The 27,118-nt window shown below is 44.2% G+C and overlaps 1 protein-coding gene across 1 annotated transcript; it reads left to right on the top strand.

The window, feature by feature from the left end:
- Positions 1-1,741: 1,741 nt before the first annotated feature.
- Positions 1,742-25,484, top strand: NCLN (nicalin). The gene is made up of 15 exons (XM_088478460.1): positions 1,742-2,179; positions 4,527-4,717; positions 6,426-6,570; positions 6,683-6,777; positions 8,099-8,179; positions 8,283-8,386; positions 8,893-8,981; positions 9,235-9,374; positions 9,514-9,692; positions 22,035-22,122; positions 22,217-22,255; positions 22,740-22,903; positions 23,414-23,467; positions 23,576-23,654; positions 25,113-25,484. The coding sequence occupies exons 1-15, from the start codon at positions 2,005-2,007 to the stop codon at positions 25,170-25,172; spliced, it is 1,683 nt and encodes a 560-aa protein (XP_088334586.1). The 5' UTR covers positions 1,742-2,004; the 3' UTR covers positions 25,173-25,484.
- Positions 25,485-27,118: the final 1,634 nt, after the last annotated feature.

Here is a 27,118-nt window from a genome sequence, read left to right on the forward strand (position 1 = left end):
CTGGACTTCACGCATAGACCCGTATTCAATTAGCCGTGATAATTTCGCCACTGTCGGCGGAATCTAGTTTCCGCCTACATCACGTGTTTTGGACGCGGAAACGTATCGGGTGCGCCCCTGCTATTCGCCCTATTCAATTCCAAAGGACGCGAAAACTGCAAGCCGTGATGTTGGAACAGGCGGAAAGTGATGTCAGAAATGGGGAAATCAGCCTGAACCCCCCAAAAAGGTGCACTAACATTGTGGCTCAATGTAGATGTCCCCGAATAGGCCTAATAAAGCTGTTTGGGGTTCTTAAGTTGTTTCAATAGCTTCTAATTAGCGTCTTTGCACAAGTGGTGAAGAATTGCATAAAGCAGTATTTTTTGGTGAAAATAAGTAGTCCTGTCAAATTTGAGGTACTTCAAAATGGGTGCTAGCATATTTTAAAGTCTCTAAAGTGAAGATAAAAATATTGTGAAAAACCCACCAGTTGCCTAGCATCTGCAATCTAAAAAACACCTCACCCCTACTTGCAGACCCCTCCCCCCCAAGTCTATTTTGCTACTTTTTATGTTTGTACCCCAACTTTGTACTTTATCGCCCCTTTTTCAAAGTAAATTTTTTGGGGTGTTCCTTTTTTATTTTTTTTAGGGATTTTTTGACGCAGTTATCCTTTGGGGGGGCTGTCCCAAGGGTGCTGAGACGTTTCCCCACCTTTGCACCCCCAAACCGCAATTCTGCACTTTTTTTCCGCGTACGCAAAGTCTTTGCAATTGAATATGGCGTAAAGTTTCCGCCTGGCGAAATGACATCATTCACGATACTTTTCTCTTGATTCCGACTTTTCGCGGCTAATTGTATACGGGCCATAGTGTTAAGCTGGGTACACACTAGAGGATATGTCGTCCAATCTGGCAGATCGGACTACATATCCACATCGGGCAGCGTGTACCCGCTATGTCACTGATGATGTGCACTCCTTTACGTCAGACCTGCATGCAGGTCCGACAGGTGACATCGTCAGCGGGGGCCATGCTGTTGCACCGTCACTCCCGACATCCTCAAGCGTGTAAGCAGTTGCCGATGCCTGCATCCGCCACATGAGACATCGGTTGGGTACACATCGTTAAGTGTGTACCCAGCTTGCTAGACTTATAGGCATATATGTAATATGCTGTGGACTTCAAGCATCGGCAAGTCCTGTGCAAGACTGCCCGATGTATAAAAGTAGCAGTCATTAGATATACCCCATTATATCTGGCTAATGTGGAAGGCTCCAGGTGGACAGAACACGGCTGGAGACAGTGACAGATGATGAGACTCAGGGCAGTGGCCAGTGCAGAATCTAGGAATCAGGCCGATGTGTAGTTGAGCTGTCACAGCATTATGTTTAATACTTGTATAGTATACATGCTGGGACTTATAGTTCCACGACAGCTAAAGAGCCACGAAGCAGCACTAAGAACCATGTGAGTATCAGTCACAGACACAAAAGGGGTATATTTACTAAAGTGTGGGTTTTTAGAAGTGGAGCTGCTGCCCATAGCAACCAATCAGATGCTACTTAATATTTATCTAGCAAATAGCTAAAATCTGAGTGGTTGCTATGGGAAACATCTCCACTTTTAAAAACCCGCACTTTAGTTAATATACCCATTACAGAGCAGTGATCGTGCAGCTGCCCCGCCCACAACATGTCACCTACCACCCAGTCATTCTGCTGCTGCTGCTGCTGCTGCTGACCCCTAACGTGTGCGCGCGCGCGGTACTGTGATACTATTAGCTGTCTCTATCTGCAGAGGACCCTGCTTTCGGGTGCCCAGTGATCGCCTGCAAGGGATTTGATTGGATGTCCTTGGTGCTCTCGCAGGGCCCCAGTGTTAGCTGTCCTTGCAGTGCCTGCTGGTCCCCAGTTGCAGTGCTGAGGAAGCTGTGGGCATTTGCGGCTCGCCATTGTATACGATTACCCCCCGTTGCAGCCACTTCAACGCCCTGGTCCCCCCTTCCCGTGTAGCTGGCAGGATGCTGGAAGAAGCGGGCGAGGTGTTCGATAATATGCTGAAGGCGTCTCTCCCGCTCACCTTCATCGTCTTCATCCCGGCGGTGCTGCTCCTCGTGTCCCCGCTGCAGGCCGAGGCAGCGCATGAGTTCACCGTGTACCGCATGCAGCAGTATGACCTGCAGGGCCAGAGCTACGGTCAGTGACAGCGTCCTACCACCCACTTACCTGCACCGTAGTAGTGTAAATGGGACTCACTAGCACTGCATATATACAGCCATGGTCGGCCAGCCCTGTCCTGCCTGCCCTTCATGCTTGACATACATGGGAGCTGCTGTTATCAATAGCAATCTTGGTCATTTCCTAAGATACTCTGGCTTCCCTTGACTGCCAGCATTCAGTGGTGTTCTTAAATGTTTAATTTGGAGTCTGAAAACCTCAGTATATCCTGTTTATAAGTGATAATGTTATTTATACAGGTGCATGGTGTGTCTGAGTGATGCCTGCACATTATATATTTGGTCATTGTTGGTTGTTTTCAGATCTCACTGCAAAGCTCAGCCCCACTAGTACCAGAAGTTCTGTACAATTGGGGTCAATTAAGTTAATAGCAATGCAAAATGGTTTGTGCAGGTGCGATGTATATGGTAGATGTGTAGAGCACACATCCCATTCACACAGTAGGCTTAATTTTTGCCCCTATGGGGTTGTAAACGAAAATGAATAGAATGGGGGTTATGTAGGGTGTAATTGCCCATATTCATATGGTTGCTACTCGATCCTATGTGGAGAAAGAACCTCTGTGGCGTTGCAGTCACGTGACCACTGCAGGAGGGCCAGATCGCTCCTGTGTTACCATCCACGTGGTCATAGACGGGGAATACATTTTATGGTGAGCCACCGTGCACGAAGCGTGGCGAGGGGACACTTTTGGTCCCCCGTTACCATCCCTGCCCCTCCCCCTTTGATGCCGAGTCACGTGGCTGTGACGTCACAGGACCATTGGACCATTAGAGCTCTCTAGTGTAGACCTAACCATATTCAAATGCCGTCATCGTCAATACATTGTACCATGTGTAAACTCTGGTCTGCAGCATTTAGCAGACTCTGGACGGTTGTATCTACACGGTGAAAAGTGTGGAGAAGTTGCCCAACCCCCTAACACACACACGCACCTTCTTTATGGGCTTTTTGGGTGGCCGCGACCTCCCTCTCATCTCTGAGGATGACTTCTCAGCTACAGGGCCCATAGCAGCCAATCGTTATATTAAATTATAGGTAGAAGCATATTGGTTGCTATAGGCAACTTTTCCACTTGTCTATTCTTTAGACTACTTGATGCATCTTCTCTTCAGTCCTAAATATGCTGTAGGTTGGGAATGTCTGTTTAAGGGTGATGTGACAGCTGCAATTTATTCTACTGTTTTCCCTTTTGAATTCAACGACTTTTGCTTGATATGGTGACATAGCAGCAGATTTACTGCTCCAGCAGCTGTTAAAAAGCCACATGCAGCTGTTAGAAGACAGGTTTTTTTTTTCTTCTGGAGCTGAGTTCCTATCACAGATGTCTAGTTCTCATGTACCTGTCACAAATACATAAACAGTAGCTGAAAAGTTTCTTACATACATTGGGCGGTATTCAATTGTTTTCGCGGTCCGGATCTCCCCTCTAAAGTGACGGGAGATCGCGGGCCGCTATTCAATTGTTACTGCTTTTCGCACTGATCGCTCCCAAAGTGGTCGGGTTTAGCTGCGTAAATCGGCTACCCCCGACCAAACTGCTGGGTGCGATCGAGAAAAGTGCCGTTTGGGTGCCCAAACCACTTCACCCATTTCAGCTCGCACCCCCCTGAGGCTGTGAGCTGAAATGGATCACTGGCAGCTGATCGCGCCCTACAGTAGCAACAATTGAATAGCTCCGTTGGGTGCGAAGGGGGCTGGAAACAATTGCATACTGCCTATTAAAGAGCTATTTGGGTACTTCTTTTTCTTACCAGAAGGAAAACATATGGGGCCCCATATAACAATGATTCTTAATATGAGCTGCATATTTTGTTTAGTATCGCAGTGATACTAACAAATATACCTTTGGTATTTAACATGACTTACCTCTCCAGCGAGGTCCAGCATTGCCCCACTCCTCAGCGGTATCCTCCACTCTGTTGCTGGCAGACTATCACTGTTAGTGACGGGCTTCTGTCATGTGCAATGGCTAGTCTGCACATGTGCATGACTCTTTCACCCGGCGTGGACTTGGCAATGCCCAGAAGGCTTCGCTGATTGGGACCGTATCGCTCTTGATACTGTGACAAACAGCGGTAATCTTAGTTTACCTGTGTTTGATTACTGAAAGAAGGACATAACCCCTTTAGTGATTGGGATTATGTCTCGAGTCGTTGTTAAATTTATCTTAGGTGATTTATTTACTCCCCCCCCCCCCCCCCCCCCTCCCGATCCACCCATAGTAAGTTTAATATATATTTTATGTGGGTGCTTTTACTTTGAATAACACACAGAAAACTAATGAATTTAGTTTTGACTGCAGGTACTCGGAATTCAGTGCTGAACACAGAGGCTCGTACAGCGGAAGCAGATGTACTGAGTCGGCGATGTGTGCTTATACGCTTAGCAGATTTCTCTTTTCAGCAGTACCAGAAAGCACTGCGTCAGTCAGCGGGTGCGGTTGTGATCATCCTGCCTCGTGATATGGCAGCCCTGCCACAAGATATTGTCCAGGTAAGAATACAGCCATATCATATATTGTTGTTGTTCTTTATTTATATGGCGCCACATGGGGTCCGCACCGTCATGTAAAGTACAAAATAGAAATAATATATACAAAAACACGAACAAAAGTGAGTTAAGGCGGATATCCACTAGCCGATTAAAATGAACGGTATCGTTCACAAATCGGGCATGAAAATGTCAAAAACGACCAGCGATGCGTGCTCCCGCTGGTCGTTTTTTGACATCATCGCCTGAACATGCCGGTCAATCTGCCGATAACGACAGATTGACCATGTTCAGGGATGAGGGAGGGTGCTTACACTGAACGACATATCGTTCAGTGTAGGCACTGCAGGGGAAGTGGAACGACTGTATGATTACAATGTTGTAATCGTACTGTCGTTCCCTTATCTGCTAGTGGATACGCACCTTTACAGTACAGAACTTTGCAGTACACGGACATTGTTTATAAACGTTGCTGCATCAGTAGTTATAATTGTCAAATTAACTGCATGGAGGTACAACACAATAGTTTGGTGCCGTTGTAGTCAGTGGGGAGGAGATGATGGAGTGAGCGAAGGAAAAGCATATGTAGGAAAAGGGGCCCTGCCCATGAAAGCTTACAGTCTAAATTCATATTTGCAGACATTGTGGTAAACCGTGATCTTGTGGATTATGGGCACTGCCATTGGGACATCGCAGACTGATTGACAGGAAGTGCTGTTTGTGGGTGGTAACGGGGTGGTCAGTGAAACGCTGGCGTACCAGTGCATTTGTACACCGCTGCAGGGGCATTCAGAAATTATCCACTGCAATGGCATATGCAGCTTGAGTACTCCTAGCATGTGATGAAGTTAGCAATTCCTGAGTAAGGTCAGAGCTGCTGCAAGTGTGCGTGAGGATGCCTTGGTTAATAGCATGAGCTATTGAAAATTACTAACTTTTAAGAAATCTAGGGAAATAAATAAAAAAAAAATAGGGTAATGTTTATATTAATAAAATTTCTTGCATTGTGCATAACATGGCTATTCTTTAAAAAAATGCTCCCAACTGGCAGAACAATAGTGGTCTTGTGTTGAGACACCCACGGCTTTACAGAAATGTACATATTCAGCGCTGGCTGTGGTCATTTACATTTGAATGATTATACTGCTCTGTGCAATATCTTAATAAAGCTGTTCGGATGGTTGCAACAAATCTTTCAATCAGCATAATAGACACAATGCACTGAATGACTTATTAACTCAAAATTAAAGTGATGATAACTATCTGTGTAAATGTTTTTTTTTTTTTTCCTCTTTCCTGGATCTGCGTGCTACCCTGTAATGGGAACCAATACTTCTGTTAATAGATTTATGGGGATGTTAAGCATGTCTGTAGACTATTAGATGTGGATGGACATCTACTCCCAAACTACCCAGCAGGTTCCCTGACGTCTATGCATCGGCTATTAGTACACATGCTGCCACTCCTGTTGGCCTTGTCTTTTTCTTCCCCCTTTTTGACAGGTAGCCAGCAGAAGTGAGCTGTATTAAGCAGATCAGTGATGGTCATGTGTAATATGTGGGCGGAGCTATTGGATAACTTCAGCACCTAGGAAAGTCTATCCAAAACTGAACTATATTGTCCTTTATTAGGAAGATCGTAAACTTACAGAAATGAAAAGGTGAATTGTAGGTTTTGTGTGAGGGTGTAATACTTGGGCTTGTTTTTGCAGCAATTTATGGACATAGAGCCTGAGATGCTTTCAATGGAGACTCAGGTTCCAGTATACTTTGCGGTTGAGGATGCAGAGCTTGTATCTATCTATGAGCAGACACTTGCAGCTTCTGCCAGCCAGGGCACCTCCTCTGCTGCTGAAGGTGAGTCATTAGACAGAGTACTGGGGGAGTTGTAAGAAGACATAAGTCACTAAGAGTAACAAAGTATGATATGACATATAAATTGTTGACTGTACCCTCTCTGTCCATATAGTACTCCTCCATACAGCTACAGCAAATGGTTTCCAGATGGTGACTAGTGGAGCTCAGAGTAAGGCAATCAGTGACTGGCTAGTGACCAGTGTGGAGGTAAATACGCATTTTAAAAGCATGATTTAAAATGAAGTTTCACATTTGCAGTTGCACCTGCTTTTTTTTTTTTCTCTTCTCTTTTTACTGTACAGATGTGTCCTCATACACTATTGCGGCAGTTGTGCCAAAAAGTCCTTCTCGGCGTGCTGGATTTTGTGCGACTCAGTTTGTGCAGAGCTTCTGTTTCACTCAAATATGTGTCTTGGTCACAATCAGATGCAACAAAGTGCTTCAGGAGACTGCACAGATAAATTTGATATGCGACACATATATCTGTGTGTGGCACAGTCTGAATCTGTATAACTAAACTAATTGAATACGGAACTAAGATGGATTTTGTGGCAAATAAGAGGCTTTGTGCAAGCCGCTTTGCAGTGGACCTGTCGGCTTACTCGTGCCAGGTGACTGTCCTCATGGCGTATTGAGGTGTACGAGGATACATCTGTACCTGTCTTACCACTGCCAGTATAAATATACCCCAGGCAAAGTGTCTATTGATCTTTGTGCTATGCTGTGAGCACAGACAGCAATGAAATATGAGGCACAAAGGTAACCGTGAGAAATAATTTATTTCTTTACTTCCCTATTACAGAACATATATTCTGTCCTCAAGGAATCAGTAGATCTCTTGCTGGTGGTATTTTCCTGGCTGACTATTCGCATCATGTAGTGTTTGGAGTACTAGGAGTATTCCACTTGTATTTGGGCTTTCACACTGCTCACAGTAAAAGCTTCTGATGTCCAGATAGGTTTAACTGAATAGCAAATATATCACAGTGATTGTGACTTCAGCCTCTCTGTACAGACTTTGCTACATTGTAGTAATGTTTACTCATGCCCTGTACATTAAATATATAGTACAGACATTCCTCACTTAATGACCTACCTGTTTAGCGACCGTTCGGACTTACAACTGGCGCTCCGACCAGCTAACTGTGGCTTGCACTCATGATAAAAAGAAAAAAGACAACTCTGTCGAGAGGAGACCGTGGCTGTGGCGCAGGACACACAGGAGACATTGCCTGCCATGAGGGAAAGGACGGACGGGGATGCGGAGGAGGTGGGACACACAGAGGCATGTGTCACCCTCAGCCTGGGTCCTGCTGCTTCATGTCCTCACTTAACGACCGATTCGTTTAACAACTGAGTCGTAGGAACGGAACTCGGTCGTTAAGTGATTAATGTCTGTATTTATACAAGAAAAATGTATCCTAGCTTTTATGTCTCTTGATGTTTCTTTTGTCTGTCAACTGTTGGTACTTAATAAACAATATTTAAAAAAACAATAATATATTACCATTCATTTGTATTACTCCAGGGTCGTCTGGCTGGTCTTGGTTCCGAAGACCTTCCTACTATTGCCATTGTTGCTCATTATGACGCCTTTGGAGTTGCTCCAGTAAGTCTAGCACACAGAATAATATATTGCATTTTGTAGAACATAGTATCTTTAAGTCCAAAGGCACTGGTGAAATGGATACTGATCTCTCTTGTTCTTTTAGTGGTTGTCTTATGGGGCAGATTCCAATGGCAGCGGTATGGCCATCCTTCTGGAGCTGGCACGTCTTTTCTCTCGTCTGTACACATACAAGCGTACACATGCCAGGTAAGACTACCACACCCAGAAACTCTGGGCTTCTCATACAAGCCTCACATGTTTCTGTATGTATCTGCCAGGGAATGGAAAAATACCTTAACTGCTTCTCTAGCAAGGTTGTGGTGTATTACTGTAGTTGTAAAGTATTATCATCCATAAAATTGTATATATTTATGTGTGTGTATAATGTAGTTGTAGTGATGTAAATAGCGGTTTAAATATAAAGAGAACTATTCATCTCCCACAAAGAAGCCAGCCAATTTGTGGACTTATTTTTTCAGTAGTGACTAGTATTAGTTCAGTGCAGGGGATGATTACTCTAAGTGCTAAATCATCTTTAATTTGCCCTATGAAAACAGGCACTATGATCAGCCTTAACTATTAATATCCGAACCTTTCTCACTATTCCTGGTTAATGTAATATCCATAGTAAATGTATTTTTTTTTTTTTTTTGTTGCATTATTGTCATTGCTAATTTCAATTGCTCTTAAATTCATATTTCTTCCATGTACAGTTACAATCTGCTGTTTTTCGCATCAGGAGGAGGAAAGTTTAACTATCAGGGAACAAAGAGATGGTTAGAGGATCATCTGGATCACACAGGTATTATAGTGTTATGTGCAACATTGGTAACGTCATTAAGGAGACCAAAGGGTTGTGTTCGGTTGGTGAGAGGAGTACGTGGCTTTCACATCGGCAGTGACTTTGCCAGGTGCATTATTACAGCTTAGTATTAAGTTTGTTTGCTTCTGTCACTTATTTAAACAATGGATTATTGGGACTGCATTGGAAATGCTTTGTTACTGAAAAATATTGGTGACAATTCTCACCTTCTCTTTTTTTTTTTTTTCTTTAGATTCCAGCCTCCTTCAAGACAATGTGGCCTTTGTACTTTGCTTAGATACTATAGGAAGTGAAAATAGCTTGTACCTTCATGTCTCCAAGCCTCCTAAAGAGGGCACCTTGCAACACACCTTTCTCAAGGAGATGGAAATGGTAATGATGAGCGCGGGGACCCTGTATTCTCACTGTCGCCCACTTATTTAGGATGTGAGGATATGTAAATGGATCTAGTAGTTTTCACGCTGGAATAGTAAAATAATGTTTTAAATATATTATTTCTCTTGCTATTTAGATTATATCAAGTCAGTACCCTGAGGTGAAGTTTTCAATGATTCATAAGAAGATAAACCTGGCTGACGATACACTAGCTTGGGAACATGAGCGCTTTGCTATCCGGCGGCTGCCATCTTTTACCATCTCTCACCTAGATGGACACCGTAGTGGGAACCGCAATAGTGTCTTGGATTTAAGGTAAGATGAGCAACTGTGTATGCGTAGATTACCGTAAGTGCAGTGATAAGTTTCTGACAATATGTTGTTGGACTAAAGTCTATGCAGTGTGCATCTCAGTTAGTCTCTATGCCTCTGTGTGTGAAGGAGGAAGCGGCTTGTCCTCTACCGATCCAGATAGTATTTGCACTATAATCTCCCCCCGTACTAATGTAGTATAGTCGTATCATTCCCATCACAAGTCTGTCTCATTCTGACATTATGGGCTCGAGTCAATTGGCCGCTAATTAAATAGCGCCAGGAGGGAGTTCCCAGAGCTATTGAACTCTGCGCACAGTTAGGTCGGGGAATGTCCGTTCTCCTGCCCCTCGCTCCTTAAACAGGCTGTTTAGTCGCGAGAACGGGCATTCTCCGACTAAACTTCCCAGCATGATGCTGTTTTCCCGGGGCTAAGGGCAGAAAACGGCAACGCGCCTGTACTTTTGTCTGAAGAAATCCTTAACAGCGCGCTGAATTGAATAGCTTCGGGAGCTCCCTCCCGGAGCTATTAATTTGTGGCCAATTTAATCGAACTCTATGTTTGAAGTCAGCAGTGTCATGTTATTTTGCACAGTTACTCTTATTCTTGCCTCTATTTGCATCCAGTTAGGAACAACTATACTGTTGTTAGTGTCTACTCTAGGAATTTTTTATGGGCATGGTGCTGTTCACTGAGAAGGGCGCATTTTAGTTTTGAACGGCAACATTTTAGACCTGACAAATCACAACGCTAAAGCGGTGATATGCTGTTTATATATTTAATGTAATATTTAAAACTTTTCCTTTGAGTGCTTATTTATTAGTGTATGTTTGTGTTTTTCCATAATAGCTAGGCAACATAAGATTTAGGGTATTCTAGAAACTTTTATGTATATCTTCTAAGCTTCATTTACATTCACAAAAAAACCCACCAAGATTTTACTAGTTTAAAATAGATTATTGTACGCCTCACATCTTTGCCCACAATTCCTAAAATGTCCTGTTGTATTCCTCTAGTCACAGGACATAATGATATGTGTATATTTTTATGCACTGTATACGCTGTCTGTCCTAGATTATGCAACACACCCAGAGACACGGCATTGTGTTTGCACATATCTCTGCTCCCTAGATCACCACTACATGTTACCAAACAGCCAGAGGAGATTCAAAAACTACGCAACTCGAGCTGCGCAGCCCATATTTGGCTTCCAGCCCGCTGTCCTTGAGCCCTGCAAGGCCAAAAATGGGTGCAGGACAAGGTGGGTGTCCAGTCTTTTGCGCAATCTAAAAGTACCGGAGGTGGGTGGCACAGACCTCCTCCAATTCCTCCACGTCAAATCAATGTCCCGACTCCAAAACGTGCAGGGAGCGGTGCCTTGGTAAAACAGCCTAGCGGTTACACCACTGTTGATCAACCAATGTAAAATGAAACCTCAGTCTCAAATGCAACGTTGGCACATGATACAGTCAGTTTGCTGGCGGACGGGATGCCTGCTGTTAAAATCCCGGCGTCGAAATCCTGACCCAGGACTAAATACAGGCATCAAAATCCCGACGCCAGTTTAGATATGGACGCTGGAATCCTGACAGATGCCATCCCGAATGGAAGTATAGCTGGGTGCCTTAGCGGTTAGCCGCGGGGGGGAGGGGGGAGGGTTATGTTTAGGCACCACGGGGCGGGACGGACGGGTTAGGGTCATCATTGCTCTGGCGCGGAGACAGCCGATCCAAAAATCTCCTTTCGGAGCAGTGAAACTTAGCACTGCCGAGTCGACTCGGCAGTGCTAATGCGCCTGCATGACCTTGAGTTCACGCAGGCGCATAAAGCCACGACATCCAGCGGAGGGGCCCTTTTCGCAACCCAGGACTCCTTCCCATAGCGAAGGAACGGGGTGTGAGCGGGAGCATATGCTATCTGAAAATGGCGAATCCTCCCGCAGTCAAGCTCTGAAAATATTGTTTTTTCAGAGCTTGATGAATAAAAGTTCACACATTTTCAATAACGCCCCAATTCCACAAGATAGACCAGCTACCCTCACCACAGCAGTTTATGCACCCTGCTATCTCGCATCCCATAGCTTTTCCACTTTTTAAAACTGCAGATTTCCAGTGGTTTTGGCCGTGGGATTTTAAATGGCAGTAATATATATTGCAAAACATGCCAGGTTTTGCACTTAATATTCCCGTTTTATATCCTGCGGGCAAAACTGGCGCTTAGTATACGCTCCCTGGTGATAACTGCACACTACTGTGATGCCAGTAGTTGTAAGAGAATAGTCACTGACACCTCTGTAACCCCTTGTGTCTGGGACATGTCTAGCTGTTGCAGCAGCTGGTTATGTATGATGATTATGGTGGCTGGATCCTCCTGCCCACTTTGAATAAGGACTGCTGGATAGCATGTTGACTCAGGATCCTGTGCTCAACCCAGGATGCTATTGGGCTAGTTGAGACTGGTAATCCTTATCTATAGGAAAACCTAATCTTTAGGAATGGTGGGGTTGTCTTCTTTCCTCCATGATTGCGCTTACTATTTTCTTTTCAGGTTAGGTAGGGAAAGGCTGAATAAAATCTGACCCAGACCATTCAGCTCCTTCTCTTCCCCTATGTTGTTTACTATTTTTTTTTTTTTTGTAAGGTAGATCAGGCAGTGTTTTTCTGTAGTGCAGGGACTTGCCAGCTCTCTGGGTCCTGGCGATGCTGAGTTCATGGAGGCAAGCCGAGGACTGAGCTGGCTACTTGCCAGTTTGCTACCTCTGGGCGCTGAGCTGATTGTGGGGATTCAGTAAGCGCTCCTAGATGGCCACACCAGTGCTCTGCTCATACATGCACACTGTGCCAGACGCGGTTATCCAGGTAAGGGAATTGGACTCGGAGCAGCTTAATAGCATTCCCTGTTCCTTAAAACAAAATGTAATAAAACCTGAGTCCAAATAGTTCAAGGTAGCACCTAATTTAGGGTTGGTTTTTATTTAGATTTCTCCTTCATCCACTAGGGGACACTGGAGATCTAGACACTGGGGTATATAGACTGGTGGATGAGAGGAGCTGGCACGTTAAGTGTGAGTGACTCCTCCCCCTCTATCCCCCAGAAGCCCCAGCTTTAGAAATGTGCAGAGAGAACCGGTCACATAGGGCTGAGCCCATACTTTAGTTTTTACTTTTATTTTTTCTTTACATTTTAGTTTAGCTTACACAGCATTGAGGACAGGCTGACAGATAGCTGCATCTGTCAGCCTGCTACATGGATTCATTAGGAGGTCCGCCACCACTACTATAGAGTGAGTGTCCGGGTCCCAGGCACCCTGACACCAGCTCAGGGAAGGGACATCCACAACTTAATATAGAGGCTGTGTCCATGTCACCTTTGCCCACCGCAGGGCCTGATGCTGGCAGCTCGGTAAGTAGGTCTCTTCCCCTGACTAGCAGGGGACTGAGATGATATCCTGCGGTTAACTCCCTCTCCCAGGCTCCTTATGTAATTGGGGCAGTGTTGAAGAGGAGTTGCTTTTAACAGTTCTGCTGCTTGTCACAGCGCTTCACTAATGGGGGTGAGCGGCACCTTTATCAGCGCTGTAATACAGGGGGAATAGGATGCTGTGCCATAGACATTGCGCTAGCCCTGTCCGTATACCAGAAGTACCGCGCAACTCGCCGGTTCCCCCTACCCCGCCTAGCCCCAGCGCTGCTATTTGCACCCTCTATGACAGAGCGGTGCATTGCCGGGACTGTCATTAGGAGGGAGCGATCACCTCCCTCCCTCCCTCTGCTTCCTTCATTGACTGCCCGGGGGTGATTGCCCGGCTGTGAGTAGAGGGTAATGTCTGTTTGCCAGTTCAGACCAGCCGGAGTTAACGCCAGGGCTCTGTTCACGGCGGTGAAGGGGGCGGGGCTTAGGTCCGGCGGCCATTCTGCTTCAATGAGTAGGAACAGTTGCAGCCTCCTTCACAGCCTCTCCCTCAGTTGAGGCAGTTGGCGCGCAATACAGTGCCAGATCCACTATTGCTGCCGCTTACTGGCTGCAGCAGATTCACGGTGCATCAGCACTAAGGCAAAGCGCTGGTTGTTGCATAGCCGCTATGTATAGAAAGGATATAATGTAATCTGTGGTGTGTATGTACAGTATAACATGCATATATGCATTTTTCATTTATATATTTAAGTCTGTAGCCTGTTTTAATTATCATGTGATAAATGTCCAGGTCCCAGCCCGTGCAGGAAGTTGTAGCACTCTTTCTGCTTACTTAGTTAGACCACCACGGCCCTAACTGTGTGGAGTTTTGTATTTTCACCTGCAGACTTTATATACTTATACTTTATATAGATTCTGGTTCTGCCTCATCTCTGTTATACTGCAATATAAGATCTCAGATAGCTCAGTCAGGTGTTCTATGGTCATGGAGTCTGAGGTTCTAATCCCAAAGTGTTCTTATCGTCGGTAGTTCCACTATGGGACTGGAGCTCAAGTGGCTCACCTGATAAGGCGAGTACACCAGTGACCGCAAGGTCCCAGGATCAAAACCAGTCTGGGACAGCATGCCACTTTGTTAAAATCCCACAGTGAACTTGTTTAAAACTGTATATAGCAGAAATTTACTTATTTTCTGCCTGTTAATAAGCTGTTAGTAACTTGGTACTCACTAATGTTATTGACGGGGCAGCACACATGGTGCGGTGGTTGGCTAGTGGGTTTGGTTCCCACTGCGAACCCTCCTATACATTAAAAGAACCCGCCGCCACTATTATAGAGTGCGTGTCCGGGTCTCAAGCACCCTGACACTAGCACAGGGAGGGACATGCCGCAGCCTAATATGGAGGTCGTATCCATGTCACTTTGCTCTCCACAAACCTATCATTGTTACTTTTGAATGTCTGTGTCAAATATGCCTGTATAAGTTACAGAATAATGCAGCGGGTTTCTTTGCATCTATGCCTCCTGGCTGATCATTTGAATATCTGATATGCCTTCTATCTGGTACACAGGCATTGTGGCGTTTGGCCGACTCACAGTACACAGGTGAGGGCGTCCGGTCCCTAGGCGTCCGCCTTGTACTCCGACCTCCTCCGGTGGGAAGGAGGGCAGGCGGGCCCCATCAGACTCCAATCGGTCGTGGTCTGCTCCATCCGCCAGAACCCTCAGTCGTTCGACACTGCCAGGGGTGCCAGAACTTCGATCTGGTAGTAGGCATTGCTAGGGTTGTCGTTCGCAAGCAGGGGCAAATATCTCTGCGTTTTTAAGCTGGAGCAAATATCTTTGCGGTTAAGGTGTCTGATTTAAAATTAAACATTATTTGCTTGCAGATAACTGATAACTCAGCTTAACACGATCTATGGTCATCTGACCTAGGCACTCCCCTGGGAGGGTTAGGCTAGGCGGAGGGAGGGTTAGGGATAGGCACCCCCCCCGGGTGACTTAGGGTTAGGTACCCCCCCCGGGGGACTTAAATTTAGGCAGCGGGGAAGGGGGGGTTAGGGTTAGGCACTTGGGGGGGAGGTTAGGGTTAGGCACCCCTAAGGAGGGTTAGGGGGTTAGGTTAGTTTATACTTACCTTAGCGACGATTGGGATTTCCAGCGCTGTCAGGCTTCCGCTGCCGGGAACTCTGCTTTTGTCGGCCAGGGAGATGGTAGATGAACTTGCTCAGTCCACTCCAAGCATTGATCACAGTATATCTTAGTCTCTGTCCCCCTTTTGGTGGGGCCCTCTCCATTCTCCTATAATATTTATTTATATCCACCCCAATTCAAGATAGTACAGTCTGGTTTTCTTGAACCAGTTCTTTAGACTAAGAGTTCTTCTCCTCCCATGTGTGTACATGAGAGATTTTAGTCTTGCGCTGTTATCATTCTGAGAGTCATAGACTGTGGTTTCTTGGTGTACCCATAAAGTCTCTACTATCAACTCTGCTAGTTTGTTTACACAGGATGTACAGCGTATGGTCTGATGACCTACGAAAATTATTGGTACTCTGCCAATATCCTCATGCAGGCAATCGGGTCAGTAAAAGTCTACATAAACACCAGGGGCCAAATGTAATAGGGTGAGAGTTTAGAAAAGTGAGAGTTTCTGACACTTTTTAAACTTTGCCAATGTAATAGAGTCCAAAAACAAAGTAACAGAGCGAACTTGCAAGTTTTTTTAGACTTAAAAACCTCTCACGATTTAAAATCTCATTCAGATGTTTTCCCATTTTGAAGATAAAACTCAACCAATGTGAGAGTTTACTGCTAAACTCTCACATTTTCTAAACTCTCACCCTATTACATTTGGCCCCAGGTGTCCCCTGGTCTCTCGCAGGTAAGAGTTTGCTCTACTTTTCTAGACATGCGCTCTTGTCTCAGAGCCATGTAGAAGAGTGACAAGCACACTTTGCAACAGCACGCATAACTCCGTACTGGTAGACATCTGTTCCTATAAGGTACCTCCTTTCATATCAGTTAGGCTCTACACCCTACAAGCCTTCCTGTCTTCAGTAGCATCGCTCTGACCTCATGTACATAAACTACTACATTTATTATTATTATATGTTGGTCGTTTTTTGTCGCCTACTGATTCTCTATTCTTCTAGGTTGTATAGACCTGGTCTGCCAATGCTGTATTGCGCGGATATGTAATTAGGGGGTTATATCCACATTGTCTTCTGAGGTACAGTTGTGTCCATGATTTTAATTTAACCATTTTCCCTCCTTGCTAGAGGAATCCGCCTTGTCTTACATACCATATGTGTTTATCAGTTGTTCGGAACAACCACTACTAGGGTGAATAGTCTCTTCTTGAGTCGACGCTAACGATCAATGTGCTGGAGCTCCGTGCAATATTCTACGCTCTTCTGGAAGTTACCTCCCGTTTAAATGGTCGGCCTCTTTGAGTCCAGTTGGACAACGATGTTGCAGTCACATACTTCTGCCTCCTAGTGGGGATACTCGGCTGTATGGCCATGCGAAAGGCGTGTCGCTTTCTACAGACAGAGTTCCATGTGATGGCGATCTCGATGGTGTTCCTCCATGAGTGTAAATCTGGGAGGTCATCTTCTCCATCATCAGGACCTTCATCCCGGAAGAATGGGCCCTTCATCTGGTGGTTTTCCAGAAAGCTAGTTAGATGGTGGAGCAGACCAGCCATGGATCCCATAGCCTCCTGGCAGAATCATCAGATTTTCGGTACTGTTTCAAGACTCGGGATCAGAGTGTCGAGGCGGCAGGGCCTTGGAGGTAAGAACTTGTGCTTCCTCCTGTTTTCCCTTCTTCCGCAAGTACTCCAGTGCTTTCAAGCAACTAGTGGCAATGGTCATCCTGGTGGCACCGAACTGGCCCTGTTGGACTGGTTCTTAGAACGCCTGCTGCTTTTTGTCAAGGATTCCTGATTACTACCTCTTCGCCCAGACCTCCTGTTTAGGTATTTTGTTTACCCAATCTTACAGCAGGTACGTTATTGGCGTGGCTGTTGGGTATGCTATCTTTAGTCATAGCAGGGTTCATGGACTCTGTGGTTTCCATCTTGCTGTAGACTCGCACGCTGTTTACATTAGCTCATTATCATAACATCTGGTACTCTTATGTGACCTGGTGTGCTGAGCGGGGGCTTTCCCAGCACTGCTTCTGTTGTCCCGTATCCTTCTCTTCTTCGGGACATGGACGATGGGTTACGCCTCAGTTCTCTCAAGGTTCCGATTTTGGCATTGTCAGTCTTTTTCAGCGCCGCCTAGCCTAACCCTCAAATTCAGACTTTTCTTCAGGACAGTTTTCCCAATACAACAGCCTCTGTTTGTCCTGCCTACATGTCTGTTGTTTCTGATGTTCCTCCAGTCTTCTCTGTGCAAGCCTTTCTAGGAGGTGGGACTGTAACTCCTCTCACGGAAGTCGTCCCTCCTCTTGGTCTTTGTTTCGGACAGGCGTGTTCGGAGTTGGGAGTCCTCTCTTGTCAGCCTCCCTATATAATTTTTTTTTCATGATGCCTGTGAAGAACTCCGTGCCTTGCGGACTTCCTGCCTACGGTGATTTCAGCCTTCCCCATCACCCACCAGATTGTGTTCTGGTGTGGTTGGATGGCTCTCTCGTCCCTCTCCTTGGAGATGGTGTGGGTTCTTCGGTTTTATGACCCGTACTGCAGCCTTGTGAAAGTCAGTTTCCTTGTCTTTTGATTGCTGCAAACGCGGTTGGCCTGCTTCTATATAGGAGGGCCAGATAGATCTGTTTGGCCAACCGACTGGCGCATGTTGTTAGGTTCCTGGCCTCCGCAGTCTTCCTTTCCTGCGCTTTCCACTCGTGCGGTGGGTGCTTCTTGGGCTGCCTATTGTGGCGCCTCAGCAACTCACTTTTTCCGTACGACCACATGGTCCATGGTCCACACTTTTGTTGTTATTCCTTTGCGGCCTCAATCTACTTTTTGGTCGCAGGTTATTCAGGGCTCTCCCATCCGTGTGAGGTTAACTTTGGGACGTCCCCAGTGTCTAGATCTCCAGTGTCCCCTAGTGGATGAAGGAGAAAATAGGATTTTGGTACTTGCCAGTAAAATTCCTTTCTCCGATTCCACAGGGGACACCGGACGCCCTCCCAGCTCTGCTTTACCTGCCATTGTGTTCTGTTTTACATTCATTGTATGCACTATGTTGTTCTTTGTGCTTTCTATTCGGCTTTTGCCATCCTTGTTTGATTCCTTTTCCTCAGTTTGTTTTCTGATTCTGTTTCCATCTCCACCGCCTCCATTTCTCTAACTGGGGCTTCTGGGGGATAGAGGGGGAGGAGTCACTCGCACTTAAAGATTTAAAGTGCCAGCTCCTCTCATCCACCCGTCTATACCCCAGTGTCTAGATCTCCAGTGTCCCCAGTAGAATCGGAGAAAGTGATTTTACTGGTAAGTACCAAAATCCTATTTTTATGTATTATTATTATACTGGGATAGTTTTGTGATGGTAAGCCGTTCTTCAGCACTCATGTAGACCCTGTAGAGGAGAGAGAGAGAAAAAGTACAGCAACATAGTTTGTGCAGCTTGTGACAAACCTTAAATGGCTGTGTTAAAGTCCTTTTTGTACTGGCTCTCAAACAAAAAAAAAAAAAAACAAATCTACCTCCCGAGCAGTTTAAAGAGTTTATAGCTTGGATGAAAGAATCTTGTACGAAAGAGGATCTCTATGCCAAGCAAAGAGTAAAAAATATGACATCTCAGACTAGTTTATATATGGAAGATATTCCCAGTCAGAATGGTATTCAGGGATTTTAGAGTCTCCTCTAGTAATGAATCTGGATAAATTATGGAAACGCCTAGGATGTATAATCTGGGTAATGTAGAAATCGTGTTCAAACATATATACAACTGGATGAAAAATGAGGCAAAAACATCTAGGACAGCAGAGAAATTGCCTTTTGGGGCCTTCTGTCACAAATGTAGAGTCTTCTGTGTACATCATGTGGTAAATGACTAATGGGGAGATGTATCGAGTGGAGAAGTTGCCTATAACAAGCAATCGGCTCCTGCCTATAATTTTATTGAATATACTTAATAAATACTAACTTGAAGCTGGTTATTATGGGCAACTTCCCCACTCCTACATTCTTTAGTAGGTTTGATTGATTTCCCCCCCATATCTATACTGAATGGACGCTGTTGGAAAAACATTGGTCGTATTCTGAAAGACTAGAATGCAGATATTGATTTTAGTAATGAGGGTGCAAAAAATTAGTTTGATCCCTAAGGTAGATGCAGCCATAGCTAGCATATCTGCCAGATCTGCAATTTCTCTGGAAGATGGGGGTCCTCATAGGGACCCTATGGAAAGAAACATTGAGTTATTTTAACAGTGTTAAGCAGGGATTCATTTTGAAGTCCATTGTTGCCATGGCATCAGTGGCTATAGCCCTCCTCTTATGGAGAATAACATTCCATTTAAGTTCAGGAGAAGGTAAACAGGCAATAAGTGAAAGTGTGGCAATCGTGAAAAAAGGTACAGAACTCATGAGTGAGGTTTCTTTGGACACCATTGCTTTTTCAGCAATGTATATGGCATTAACAACAGTGGCTAGGACATCCCTCTGGATGTGCCTTAGGAGAGAAGGCCCAAAAAATAGCCTAGCTAATCTCCCATTGAAGGAGCCCTTCTATTTGGAGGCAAAAGTCCTCTGGAGCGAATTTGCACTTTTGCCTCAGCAGTGATGGTCTAAGATTTTCATCTTCCTTTATCAAGTCAATTTAAAGATGCAAGAATCTGTAGGTCAGGAAGACAAAACAATCTACATCTAAAGAGCCTTTAAGATTAAAGAACAAATCAGAGGACCCCACAAGACTATTATCAGTCAGTTCCCTCCAATAACAGTAGGGTCAGAATTACACAATATGTAGACATATCGGCCCATTGTGTCAAAGAACCATGAGCTTTAGCTATCGTAAGATGGATACAGGATAGAGTTTCATACAGCCCAAGACCACATTAACCTCAGCAAAGTTAGAAACTTAGCACAACAGTCTTCATATCTAAATGAATGCCTGTGCAATCCCTAGGCTCTTAAAGTAAGAATGGTAAGGCCCTTTAAATTTGTTTAAAGGAAAGTTGCACTATATTTTTCAAATGGACTGGTTAGAGATGACCTTGGACAAAGAAACATTTGGTTTCAAAATTCTTTGACTACTGGGAAAGTTTTATATTTCCGTCCTACGTGCAGATTTTCCCTTAAAGATGCAGACATTCCCTTAAAGATGCAGAATGGTATGAAACAAGACTGTTGGGTGATCCTCCAATATAATACTGGATTGTTAACTCCTTGATACCTTATTATTCAATTTGGATCCTTGGTTCCTCTCGTCTCCAATAAGGGCCCTATTGGGGTATAGACTTAAAAGCTGTTATTGTATTTCATATTTACTCACTAATGGTTCTGGACTTATTAACCATATGCATGACCACATTTATGTACTCTATTGTATATTTCTGTATACGAACAGGAACATTTTTCCTATTTTGCTTTTATATTTTGACATATCATGCTCAGTACTTGTAAATTGATGTGATACGCAAATAAAAATGATTTATAAAGAAGGGTAAAGTTTATAATATTTCAGGCTATTCCTTGTCAGAAAATCCTCAATAGCTTTTTGCACTATTCTGGACCTAAAAAGAATCAACAAGTTTGTCAGTGCCATACATATTACCACAGAATTGTTGAAATCAATAATTAAATCTCCTGGACACTTACTTTCATGTCCCGGTGACAGTTTAGTACAGTTTTACGTTCTGTGATATAGGACAACATTTCCAATTTACATGTCTGCTCTTCGGCCTGCCAACGTACAAAAGAGTCTTTACAAAAGTGCTGGTGACGTTGGTAGTTGAATTTAAGAAATTAGTTGAAGATATATCAGTATTACATACAAATGGTTGGCATCAGGTTGTAATTAAAAAAAGAGGACACTTGTTGCCTGAAAAGGCGTTTTAAGCCTATTTACAGTATTTTCTGCTTTCGTAACTACATAATACACAAGTATTGGGTTACCATTGGGATACTTTCCACTACAACCTTTTCTTAAACTGGAAGACCCCTAGTTGTGCTTTACAGAGCACTCAATGGGCACGATTCTATTCAACGCGATGTAAATAGCGCCGGGAGTGAGCTCCCGGAGCTATTCAATACACCGCGCTGCCAAGTCCGACTAATGAATTCTTCTCTCATCCCTCCAGGGATGAGAGAAGAAATCTGACAAAAGTCCCGGCATGAGGCTGTTTTCTGCCCTTCGCGCCTGGAAAACAGCCTTGCGCTGGGAAGTTAGGTCGGGGAATGCCCGTTAACGCGCCTAAACATCCTGTTTAAGGCGCGAGAACGAGCCTTCCCCGACCTAACATCGCGATGAATTGAATAGCTCCGGGAGCTATTTCCCGGCGCTATTTACATCGCATTGAATAGAATCGTGCCCAAAGATTGATCAAGAGATTTGCGCGAACATCATCCCAATACCTGTGCTCAGTTAACATGCCATATGTATATTTTGTGACACCCAAAACAGGCTGTGGGCATCCTACTGTATATCAGAAATACATTTCACAACCATATGCACAGCACCAGCAATATAACCAAAACATCCCTTAATGCCCAGGACACCATAGTGCAGAGAATTACATTATAAACATGTAATGCACTGGTTTATATTAATGTCCTGATCACAAAATACCTGGTGAACCCAGCGGTAAGATTAAAATGTTTGCCACTACTTGTGGAGGGCTTGGGAATCTGTCATCGCACGGCAGATGTTTTGATTAAGATGCTAATATAGTTTTGAATTAACATATCGCGTATAAATAGAATTTGCTACTTTGTTTTTATATGTTTCTAAGTGGGACTGTTGTTTGCTCTGCAGATGGAAAGTAGACACACAGATTCTTGCTCGTAACACCCGCATCATTGCTGAGGCACTAACCCGTGTCATTTATAATCTGACAGAGAAGGTACATTGCTTTTTCCTAAGTCTTTATCATTCAACCTCCTTTGTATTGTCCATCTAGACTACCTGTCCATATTCAAGTTCTCCTCTATTTGCAGGGGGCACCATCTGATCTTCAGATCTTCACACAGCAGATGGTAAGTTGACAAAACATAGATCATGTAAATGGAGTATGTATTTGAAAGACTGCAGAAGCCTGACCGTGTAGACATGGGCCATCACTTACTGTTTCATGGGAGATGGTAAGATACCCCAAAGTTTTGCCAATCATTTTTTTTTCTTAATACTGAGCATGTGACAGCTGTTCAGGAGGATGCAACACATTGAACTTGTAAAATAAGTAAAACCAAAAATCACAGTAGACTGCAAGGGATGTAGTTATGATGCTGATGTCAGAATCAAGACCTTTGGTATCCCGACTGGGAGGGTTAGGGTTAGGCTCTGGGGTGGATAGTTAGGGTTAGAACACTTACTTGGTTGGGTAGGAATTCTGACTTTCTGTCTAGATGCCCTTCCCAACTGCAGATGGACTACTGTAGTGCTTTTGAGCAGTATTGGGTGTACAGTATTTGTATTTTTTTATGATGTCCATATCTAGGAATTTGCATTATCTCTCTGCAGCAAGTCCATAAGGATCAGCTAGAAGCAGTAATGCAATGGTTAACCAGCCAGCCCCGGGCAGCACAGCTGGTGGATAAGGACAGCAATGTACTAAACACTCTTGAATATTACATGAGCCGATACTTGAAAGATGTCAAAGTTTACCATGTTAAGGCTGATAAAAGGTAAGCAGCTATGACAGATTGGCGAATGTTTGTGTGGCTTGCACATGTTCTCTGTGAAATGTACCCAGTTTACTCGAAACAGCCACTGTTCTATAATTGGGGTTAACTCAAATAAGACCACCTTCTTGCATCCCTTTTTAGTAAATTTGATGTTGCTTAAAAACTACAAATTGAACTTGAAGTTTTTTTTTTTGTTTTTATCTTTGTAGATTTTTCTGATCATATACAAGGTAATAGCACTAATTTACAGTGGCCTTATTGCTGCCCCTTCAGCAGTGGCTGAGATTGTAGATCTTATGCAAGTGTACAGTCTCTCTCTGACATTTCAAATCCAGGAATATATGCGCTTTCTAAGCATTTCTGTGTGTGTGTGTGTGTGTGTGTGTGTGTGTGTGTGTGTGTGTGTGTGTGTTCATATGGAGCTGGGTTGTGAGGCAACCCAGCTCCATAGCAGAACAATGCTACATGACAAACAGATAAAGGTATATAATCACTGTGATCTTTCTGCAGAGACCCTGAATTTGTATTTTACGATCAGTTGAAGCAGACGATGAATGCATATCGGTGAGTAAAACCGTTTTTAGATCTGCGATTTTCTTTTTTACTGTAAAAATATAATTTTTATTTTAGTTGGGAATGCGACTGTAACTGTTTGTTTCTATTCTTTTAAAGAGTGAAGCCAGCAATATTTGACCTCCTCTTAGCTCTTTGCATTGCAGCATACCTTGGCCTATCGTATGTCGCTGTTCAGGTACAAATATTACTACTTACATTCATATTAATGTCATTATATTTTTGGTGTAAAATGTTTATAAGACGTGTGTTGGTTTCGCACTCTTCCTTAAAATATATTAAATGTTGAGATATTACAGATGGCATAAAATGTAGTTACCTTTATCATTGAAGAGGCTGATGGTTAACCTCTAATGTGGGCAATACGTGCTTCAATACCTCAGAAAATACTTTGAAACTGTCCCAAAAATTGCCACATGTGATCAAATTGGACAGTGTAAGAGATTTTCTAAAAGTCCAGAAAAGAGTGAAAATATACATTTTATAGTGCTGTGACTAACCAAATATCAGCTATTCTATCCATCATAGGAGTCACGTAGTAGTCATGCCTCAATAATGGCTTTAGGGCCTGATTTCAGAGATAGCAATGCTGCTGCGGCTAACAGCGTCTAACATATGCTAATGCAGCTGAAGTGTCTGAGTAGAAAAGATGCCTCCTGACAGCATTGTAGATCTGAGTCGCGCGTCACGACACCTTCGACCATCTAAACAACCCTGAGGTTACTCAGATTTTCCCTCGCAGCTCCATTGCTGAGGGCAGGAAGTCTGCTTCAGAAGACGCAGGCCCTGGCTTCGGCACTCCAAAAAAAACTGTGACGACCCGCCTCACCCCCATCCCGCCTCCAAACAGCTTAGGGGGCACTGCTGCCATGTCGCAGGACCTATACTCAGTACATAAATCAGTAATGACAACCTGATACTTACACACTCTAACTTTCAAAGGGCTGAGGGTCTTATACCTCATCTTCATAATTATTTCTGTATTGTAGGGGTTTAATGTTTGGTGATTACCAGACATTAGGTACTAAGGGGTGAGGAGTATGACATTTTTCAGGTGCAAGTTAGATTTAGGATTGTTTAGTTTGTCCCATTTACTTTTGGCCCCTTAAAAAGTGGGAGGCACATATAGAAACCGTTGTAATTCCTACACCGTTCACCTTATTTGGATGTAATTACCCTCAAATTAAATCTGAAAGTCTGCAGTTAAAGCACATCTTGTTTGTTTCATTTCAAAGCCATTGTGGTGGTGAATAGAGGCCAAACTATGAAAATTCTGTCAATGTCCCAATATTTATGCACTTGACTGTAACCCACTTGAATTAGATATGCATTTTGAATACAAGCAAAAATATAGCTCTCTTGCTTCCTGAATGGATCATTTACAAAAGGCACTGCTCCTCAGTTTGTGTGTGTGTGTGTGTGTGTGTGTGTGTATATGTATGTATATATATATATATATATATATATATATATATATATATATATAATAAATAAATAACTTGCCTCCCTTCTCAAGCTGTAAACAGACATTCTAACAGCCCTGCAGTGGCTGGCTCTTTGTATATCTGATTTGTCCGTTTATATGGTCAGGTGAGACTGTTACTTTTGTGGTCATGTCTGTTTATTTCTTTTTCAGAACTTTGGAGTGCTTTACAGACTAGTCCAGAGAGTTGCCTGGAAGCCTAAACAGCTGTGAGACTGCAAGCATTTGGGTGTTTTGCTACTAAGGAACTTTGTTTTTAAGCACTGGAGATTGGGTTCAACATAGTATTTTAACTCTTTTGCATGGATCTCAACATCAACACTTTCTCTACTAAAGTGCTTTGATCAAAATGGAATGCTAGTTCGCCATAAACACGGTGGTGCAGGTTTGCAAATTTGTCCCTTCGGCCTGTAAAAAAAACTTCTCTCTGCGGGTACTCAGGATGAAACAGTGTGCTTAAATGTTTTGAAAAACTTTTCATACCAGGAATTGCCCTACCATTTGCCTTTTTTTTTTTTTTTTTTTAATCAATGCACTGAACCCCCCCCCCCCCCCCCATTTTTTTCCCACTTTGTCCTTAAAACATATTTAATTAAAAACATGGATTGATGAATAATATGAACACTGAATCATTTAGGAAATAATAAAAAATAATTTAAAAAAATGGCTCATGGTTTTAAATGTGCACATTGCAGTGGGGGATTGCCTTCATGTGGAGTTTATAAGTATGAAGATGAGATTGTTTTATGTTCTTTTTTTATTGAAGATAAAATCAGTTCACAACCATGGTTTAGCCTAGTGGTATAATCCTCTACACTGTTTGATAACTGAGTCTGAGCCCCATGTAGAACAGAAGCCACTGTTATTGATATGTTTTCATGGATAGTGAATATTGTTTTCCCTTTTTAGGGGTTATGAATATTATTGTACAGCATGATTTTAAGACTGTTTTATTCATGGGCAATATATTCTTTCTATTAGGCTATCCTTCGAAGGCCTAAATATTGTTAAAATATAAGACTCTTAGGTATGTATGCAGAAAGTAGGAAGAATCATAAATATTCCTATTCAGGCGCTACATAGGGCTGTTTCTCCTAGCAGCTGTTTATTAATAGGGTTAGTCCCCAAATTAAATAAACATAAATATATTTCTACTTCAGGGTCCATAGGGTATCCACAGGATACCTTGGGTATAGGTGTGACGTCAGTCGCTGGGCACCATAGAGTTAAGCTTTTCAGCCTCCCAGGATGCACTAGGGTCCCCCTCCTATACCCCGCCCCCGAGCCAAGGCACCTCAGTTTAGTTTGGTGCCCGGCCGGCGTTGGGTGCACTTGTCGGAGTGGGGGCTAGAAGAGCCCCTGAAGCTTTCTTCAGTGCATGCTGTCTTCCCTACACCCCCGCCGGTACCGATCTGGGGATGCTGGTGAGCATCTGGGGTCACAGCTAGCGGTGACCCCAGATGTTCCGGACCATGGCCGGATCTAAGGGGGACAAAGGTAAGCAGCGGGGTCCCGCGGTGGGTCCCCGCTGGTCACATGGTCCTAAGTCCCCAGGCAGGGGGCTCCCTGGGGACTGGCTGCAGCGTGGAGCCAGGCGACCAACCTGCGCTTTCCACTACCCCCTGGGACAGCGGACCGCAGCAGAGCGGTAGCGCTGCGCCGTCCCAGGGGTTAAATGCATGCCAGGGGAGCGCGCCTTCCCTGTCTCACAGCCGGCGCCTCCCCCGCTGCACACAGCCCTCTCTGCATGCTGCCGACTGGTCCTGTGGCAGCGCTCCTCCCCCAGGCCAGCCTCCTCTCTGCTCCTCGGCGGCCATCTTCTCCAGAACGCATGGTGAACGCTGCTGGAAGCGCTGGACGGAAGCATCGTGGTCTGGGTCCCCCCGCATACCTCTCCTCCGCTGTGGTCTGGTCTCTGTGTATGCAGCGCTGTGTCCTACCAGGCCCTGTGTCTGCGTAGTTGAGTGATCAGCGCTGTTAGTGCAGGAATTTATTTTTTTTGCATTGTATGTGACTGTGCTAGCGCTGCTGCCTGTAACTTTTCTCTAAACTGTCAGCTTTATTACTGTCCCTGATCTTTCTGCTAAGCCCTTGCGGTGCGGTGCTGCAGGGTGGTCTCTTGCCTATTTAAGTTATAATTGGTGAGAGAGGTCACATAC

Source organism: Taudactylus pleione, unplaced genomic scaffold, assembly GCF_031769625.1.
Source record: "Taudactylus pleione unplaced genomic scaffold, aTauple2 ptg000214l, whole genome shotgun sequence".
Classification (NCBI taxonomy): domain Eukaryota; kingdom Metazoa; phylum Chordata; class Amphibia; order Anura; family Myobatrachidae; genus Taudactylus; species Taudactylus pleione.

Bases quoted from the DNA above. Each gene is read 5' to 3' on its own strand.
- NCLN (XM_088478460.1), top strand. From the start codon at position 2,005: ATGCTGGAAGAAGCGGGCGAGGTGTTCGATAATATGCTGAAGGCGTCT. The intron at 6,571-6,682 runs GTGAGTCATTAG...CTGTCCATATAG, and splicing joins CACCTCCTCTGCTGCTGAAG to TACTCCTCCATACAGCTACA. The intron at 23,468-23,575 runs GTGAGTAAAACC...ATTCTTTTAAAG, and splicing joins CAGACGATGAATGCATATCG to AGTGAAGCCAGCAATATTTG.